Below are 7581 nucleotides of genomic sequence, written 5' to 3' on the forward strand. Positions count from 1 at the left end.
GAAATCTTATACGTATGAGAAGAGTAAAGGAGAGACCTGGTCTCACAGTAAGGAATCCAGGTACACAATCACTTGAGGAGATGAATCATTTTTGCCAGTCTCAAGCACGGAAGAGCCCAAACGTCAACGGCCACATAGCATATTTGTACAGCGCAGTTGTAGTGTAGTAGGAGGGAAAGGAGAGCAGAAGGGGCCGACGAATATAATTTGCTCTAGACACAACTCAAAGTGTAACATTGAATCTATCCTCTGTTTCTTACTTATCTGTGTTTTTACACAATAATCAGCTATATTACATTCTTATTTCCCTTAGGCGTTTTGAGGGGAAGTTCTCCCACTACTTTTTTTGCTTGTGTTGCTGCTGATTGACTTTTTAGCAAACCTCAGCTGTTGAGCTATCGTTTTAAAGATCAAGTGGAGGGAACAATTTCTTCCACTAAAACCGCCCAAATGTTGTGAACGAAGTATAGTAACTTATTATACTTTAAAGTTACTACTTTTCTGCAAAGGGAAAGGAGCAAAAACAGTGCTCAGTAAAATATATAAGGTACAGATCAAATGAACAAGGCAAGTCACATTCAAAACTTGATTAAATCATTCAATCATTTGTATTAAGACAAAATGGATAAATCATGTGCTGAACTGATTGACTTAAACTGTGTTTACACGACGCCTTCAGTTGACAGGCAGGTTAGCACTTGCCTCAGGTATTTTTATAGTATATTACGTTACTAGTCCTGAAAATAAGTGTTTACCGGACGAGTGTGGTTGTTCCCGTGCGAGACGAAGTCGAGTACGGGATTACCATACGAGTCCGGTACACACATTTTGGACGAGTTACGTACGATAGTTTACGCCATACTACTAAATCTGTACAAATCCATATACATATATATATTTCCACCAACTTAAGGTCTAAAAATCACTAGTCATAACCAGAGGTTATGTTTTTGTTTATAACCACTCATTGCCACCTAAATACAGTATAATCAGCTGATTGGTGTCCGGTAAAACTCATTGCAGTACAGTAGTATGCAATGAAACCCCATTTGAATAAGCTGGTGGCAAACAGCTGTTTTCTGGACTAAATCCTTGCGTGGGAAGTTCGTCAAAATAATGTAGTGTGGCGTAAAATACATTAACTGAGGCAGGTACATACCTAACCTGCCAACTGGCCTCTTGTAAATGCGGCTTATAGAAATATCATCTTACACATGTGCAAATTATACACTTCAAATAAAATGTTTGGTTAATGATGTAACATAAGGGTCTAGTTTTTCACTAAACCTTTCAAGGGCTTCACTAAAACTCCTAAATCCTTTGCTAGAGTTTCAAAAAGCTGATCGCACAATGAGCTGACTAAAATTGGTCTTGATTACAGTTATATCATCGTACAAGGAGCCTGTCCGAGGCTGGATAGACAACGTGTACGGCCCGACAGGTCTAATGGTTGGTCTAGGGACCGGAGTGATACACACCTACTTCGGAGACGAGACGCACGTGACGGACATTGTACCTGTGGATCTGGTCACCAACGCTCTCCTTGCATCTGCCTGGCGAGCTGGGACTAGAATGTAAGTCTCTTCTACTTCTATACTGATTGATAAAGGCTTTCACAGGAAATTAAGATATAGAGGATAAATTCAATGGTACATAGAATTAAGTGGTCTAGCACCATAGTTGCTGGTGTCTAGGACAATTCTATTTGTTGTCCCATCCCGCTCTCCTTTCCCCCTCTTTCTTTAGTAGGTGTAGCCAGGTGTTTTTTATATAGTGTTAGTAGAGCTAGTGAAAGACAGTGTCTAAGGTTCACGACTCCATTCATATCACTTAGGTCTTGTATAATGACATGATGATGATACTAAAAGTAGATGTGCTGTTTTTCTATGCAAATAGAGCAATTGTTGACTTTGAACGGTGCAAGTAAACTTCTCAATCCATCTTACAATGTAGAGCCTGCTTTGATATGTACCATGTTTCTTGATGGTTATGTTTGAGTAAAATGTTAACTGTATGTTTCTTTCTTATTGTGAGCTCTCCAATCACTACCCAACTAAATGGTCCTTGCAAAAATGATTGGATACACTTTTTGTCAGATAATTTTGTTGTATTAGAATAAGTGTTTATTTGCTAGAATGGGAACTCAACTAAGACTTTTTGTTACAGAGAAGGGGACATTCCGATATACAACTACGTCAGTTCTAGCCAAAACCCCATATCCTGGAAAACGTTTCACGTCTTAGCCCACAAGTACGGACCCAACTGGCCGACAGTTCATGCCATCTGGTACTACTTCTTTATGAGCTTTGAGAACCCTTATGCCTTCATGATCGCCAACTTCCTCTTCCACACGTGCTTCGGCTATATCATGGACGGACTGGCAATAATTACGGGTCGTAAACCTATGTGAGTGTAATTTTTCATTCTTTAGTTTGTTAACTCACTGTAGAACTTATTTTCTATATCTTAAAAAGTTTTCTGGTAAAAGGTTATGAAAATTCTGTATATTTGTGTTACTTACAATTTGAAAAAATAACTATTCTTTGAATATGACTTTTTAAATGAGGATAAATTAGCCAGATTTTTGTGAAGCTAGATTTTTCTTTTGTTTTTGATAACCACTATTGTACCAATAGGATTACGGAGGAATAACTCTAAAATATAAGTTTAGTCGGGTTTTAGTGTAGCAAATTTGTTGTTTGTTTTTAAAACCATTCTTTTAGTAGAAGTATTAGGTTGTAAAGGAACCAAAGCCAGCCTTAGGCACTTCACGGTATAAATTGCAGCCCCACATGGCCCCGCACCTCAGACCCTGCACCTCAGAGCCCAGCTTTTGGTGAAAAATCCAAATAAATTGTAAAAAATTAATTATGTCAATTATGAAAAAGGGGGAGTATGAATACTGATATTATTCATGGAGATTTTTGTTAGTCAGTATTTATTTATTTATTTATAAACGGTTGCACCATTTTTACAAGAAAAATACAATTATTGTCTTACAGAAAGAAGAATAGAGGAAAACAAAAATCACATTCCAATTTGATTTAATAATAAATAAAATAATTAATAATAATAATAATAAATAAAATTTAGTATTGTTCTAACACTATTTTTTTTTTTTTTTGTAAGGAGCCCCGCTCTGATTGTTTGCATACTAGGCCTTGCAATACACAAGCTGGCTTTGAAAGTAACTCATTTAGTTTCCTTATTTTATTTAGAGTTAAAAATGTATTAATCTTGACATATTTTTTTCTTTTTTAATAGAGATTTTTAAGCTATTACATGGAATTTTTCAGGCTGACAAAAATATACAGAAAACTGGACAAATTTGCAGACACTATGACATATTTCGCCAACAGAATTTGGACTTTCAAAAATGACAACACCCAAAAACTATGGCGAACTCTCAGTGAAAAGGTGTGCCATTTTTCAATAACAGTTGTAAATGTTTTTGTTAGATTCTAACAACAAAATGAACAGTCTCGAGGATTATTTTGGACACTAAGATATGGTTGTTTAATTAGAAAAACACCAACTGTTACTTTAAAATAATATTGTTGTGTTTAGTAGATTCCTAAAACATTTTACTATTTTTCAACAAAATGTTGATACTGATCAAGTAGCTTTTAGTTTAAAAAAAAAACTATTTTTCATTTGTTAACGGCTTTTTGTTGTGGATTGAAATTTGGTACATAAAATAATAACACAGACTTTAAAAAGAATACTATTTTTTTAAATGATTGTTTTAAAAATGGTGGCAATTTATCTTGTAGGTCTCACATATGAAGAATAACTATTGAGTTCCATGAGATGATTTCGGATTGGAAAGAAGAGATGATATTTATTTAGCAAGTTTTCTTACCCTCTCAACTTGTACGTTCAAATGAAACATTAATAAATGCTTGCTTCACAGGACAAGGAGTTATTTTTCTTTGACATCGGCAAGATGTCGTGGGAGTACCATGCACAAGCTCTGTGTCTAGGACTGCGAGTGTATCTGCTTAAGGATGACATTGACACTCTTCCAAGGGCGAGGAGGAAGTGGAACAGGTAGAAAAAAGATCTTTGGAACTGATTACTTAGTCAAAACTGTTAAATTAAACAGCTGTTACTGTAATGTCGTTGTTCTATTTCTATGATTCGACTATTATTTTTTGTTTACTCTCAGATTTTAAACAGCTTTTGTTACCTCACAGAATGTACATAGCATCAATAGCGATATTCAAAAAATGAAATATCTCCCCACACTTGTGGTTTAAAATGATGGTACTCTGTCGGGATTGCAATTAAGATGCTACATGCCGAATGTCGTTATTGATAAACTGCGTCCCAGTGTTTGGAAAATACTAAATGAGCCAGTGACGTAAGTATGTTAAGCAGACCCCCCCCCCCCCCCCCCCCCACATCCAAGAAATCACCACCTCTGCAGGGCCGCGTTAAGGGTCAGTGGCGCCCTGGGCAAACCCAAAAGCAGCGCCCAGCTTATATATAAACTACAGTATAAAGGTTTTGACCACAGCAGTGTAGGGAGGGGAAGAGGGAAGGGGGTTGACTCATTAGTTCCCCGAAATTCACAGCAGGTGGGTTGGGGGTTGGGGTGAGTGAAATGAACTTGACAGTAGTTGCTATGCGAATGCATCTTTCCCTGCGCCAATAGCTTAATGCACTACGCAGTGATTTGATTATTGTTCAGTACAGTACAGTGTACAGTTCATTGCATTACACACGTATTGAACGAGATTCTACTAAGGGAGTATGTTTTTCTATGGTTCTACTATAGGCCTACGCATATATATATATTTATACATTAGCGTGTTTTTTTGTTTTTTTTTACCAGTTTTGTTTCAGGAGGGAGTTTTAAATTCCGTATCAGTGGAAATACTGGTTAATACATTTCACTTTCTTTAAAACTGCTTCTTGAGTTTTGTTTTATTTCAGCCAATTGCTTGCGGCTCTCGGCTCCACTAGGTTTTTTCACTGTTTATAGGTCTACTTACTTGTATCAACACTTCTATTTATTCATTACTGGTTTTCTAACTGCAGTGTGAGTGTCAACACTGACTAGTGACTGTCATAGTTTAGGTTGTGTTGTGACTGATTTGACGACTGTGCAGCAGGCACTAGGCACAACACGAACACAACCTACTGACTACTTAGGGAGGAGTACAGTGTACAGTACTGTACTGGACTGGCGCCGCGCGGTAGTTGGTAGTTGTAACTTGTGGGGATGGGGGTGGGACTGGGAGTGAGAAGAGGGGCACGTCAACCGTAGGCATGTACAACAGCTGGCCTACGTGCTATTCCCGTAATTTGCTGACGTCACCCAAATTGCAATAAAAACCACCTGATGCTGATGTATTGCCATATAAGTATATATTTGTTTTGATTTGATTGTTATTGTTTTTATAATTTTTCCCAATGGTAAAATGGTGTTTGCAATCTGAGTGACGTCAGCATATGACGGGAATAGCAAACCTATGTATTTCCTTCCAGTATGCAGGCCTCCCTCTCCCTGCCTCTGATAGTATAATGAGTGCGCCCGGTTCACACTGCTGCCTGCCTTTCCCTGACTACACGAGGTATAACCTGAAGGTCGAGTATTTTCAATTTTGTTGTATTTATTTACTTTTGTAACAAGGGAAAATCACTTAATTAAAAGTTGAAATCACCCATTTTATTTTTGAAATCCCGGCTGATAAAACCCTATTTTTCCTAATGCGGGGGGTGGTTCAGAGCGCCCCTCAGGCACCCCCCAACCACCGGCGCCCCTGGGCATATGCCCAGTCTGCCCGTTTATAAAAGTGGGAATGCACATCTGTTCTATTTGTTTATCTCACTGAAGTCAGGAACACTGCATATTTCAGGATTCAGATTTTTGTTTAATAGAATAAACAGCATAATACAGAAGAAACCCTCATATCCGGTCCCCTAAACATACGGTTTTTGGGACCGGGCCATTGTCGGAACGGTCAAAATGTCGGATATCAGGAGGAGCATAACCTGCAGTCTCCACGACATTGGTAATCATCTCCTGCGACCGTGGCAACAGTTGTGAGCATAACGTGCAGTCTCTGCGATATCGGTAATCGTCTCCCGCGATGGCGGCAATACCCAATATCAACAACAGTGGTGATCGTTTGCCACGATTACGGCAATATCCGCAATCGGCCTTTCGGTTAATCAAACACACTCGGCGTTATGGCCCCAGACAGGAAACAAGTAGGGGGTCGGACACTAGGTCCTGACCACACATCCTAAAAAATCTATTTTGATCTCATCAAAGAATTATTTTTAAACATAACAGTGTTTTTGTGTGTTTTGTTTAGTCTGTCCCGTAGTGGCATTACATTTTTTCAGTGCAATAAAGTAAACAACCACTAGCTAACTTGTAATAATCTTTCCAGGTTGTATTGGCTCCATCTAGCTGTGACCACTTTCTTGTCCTTGGTCACGCTCAAACTTGTCGTGACCTTCCTGCGGTATCTCCCACTGTGACCAGCTACGTGACATCACGTATTCAACTCTCTGTGATCCGAGATGGAACAGCGTCAAGACAATTTATTTTGTTTCATCTAAGGAAAAGTCATAGACCATTGTATTATTGAAATTCCCTGTCAAAATATTTTATTTAAGTTTCAATGTTACCGTAGTGTTTAGTTAAGATGTGTAATGTACATGAGTAAGTAAAACCGTAATCTAAAATTTTACATTGTGTGGACACTGAGAAGAAAAGTGAACTTTAGCCAAACAGCAAATTTTTGCGATAAAATATACATTTTCACTAATAAGCTACCCTTAACCATGTATTATTAACTCTACATACAAAACTATAGTTGGAAATTGCTCACAAGCTATTGCTTAAAGAAAGTGTCTTGCCACTGTATTATTTTCTTAGTATATTTACTTAGGACCACTCTAGATTTTAGTCCTCATTCTATTTACATTTACACTTGTGAATTAACTACTTTGAAAAATAAAGTTTTATTACAAGATCAATATTTAAATTATTACAAAACCCTAAACTAAAATAATATGAAGTACATTACGAGTAAAATGCACGACGAACCAAAGGATTAAAATTAATTATTTGCAGTGTGAGATTATGTGCCATAAAAAAACTATTTAACAAGAGTATGTTCTTAAAAGCATATTATCATTACCATTACTAATGGAGTCAGCGATCTGAAGGTATAGTCTATTTTATAAGTGCATTTTCCACAGTAGTTTTTCTTTCCCGGACTGTACCCTTAGTTCTAATTAAACTAGATGAATTTCCCTCCGAGACATATGTAACAAGTTGTATTAATTTGGGTATGTTGTTGGTTTTGATTTTTTTATTCATATAACCTCAATCAATCCGTTTTAGCAGTAAAAATGTATACAAACGCAAAACAAATTTAATTGATTATTTAACCTCTTTGATCACTTTTCTTAAGACAAATAGAGTAGTTTTGTTTCAATGAAAGCAAGTGAAATTACACCTGACGCTCTCTCTTATCAACAGTTCCGCTATAACCACCAATGGATTTTATCTAGGCCTATGTGATAGTGGCAAACCCTCTCTAGCCCGAAGTAATGTGT

The 7581-nt window shown here is 37.3% G+C and overlaps 1 protein-coding gene across 1 annotated transcript; it reads left to right on the forward strand.

Annotated features, from left to right (window-relative positions):
• Positions 1-1381: 1381 nt before the first annotated feature.
• LOC128982692 (fatty acyl-CoA reductase wat-like) lies at positions 1382-6996 on the forward strand (the record flags this gene model as incomplete). Its single annotated transcript, XM_054401632.1, has 5 exons — positions 1382-1574; positions 2167-2406; positions 3297-3417; positions 3914-4050; positions 6405-6996. Coding segments are annotated over 5 exons (782 nt in total), but the record flags the coding sequence as incomplete, so codon positions are not given.
• Between the last annotated feature and the right edge of the window lie 585 nt (positions 6997-7581).

Source organism: Macrosteles quadrilineatus, unplaced genomic scaffold (genome assembly GCF_028750875.1).
Source record: "Macrosteles quadrilineatus isolate MER2022 unplaced genomic scaffold, UCM_ALF_1.0 Scaffold_993__1_contigs__length_23297, whole genome shotgun sequence".
Lineage (NCBI taxonomy): Eukaryota > Metazoa > Arthropoda > Insecta > Hemiptera > Cicadellidae > Macrosteles > Macrosteles quadrilineatus.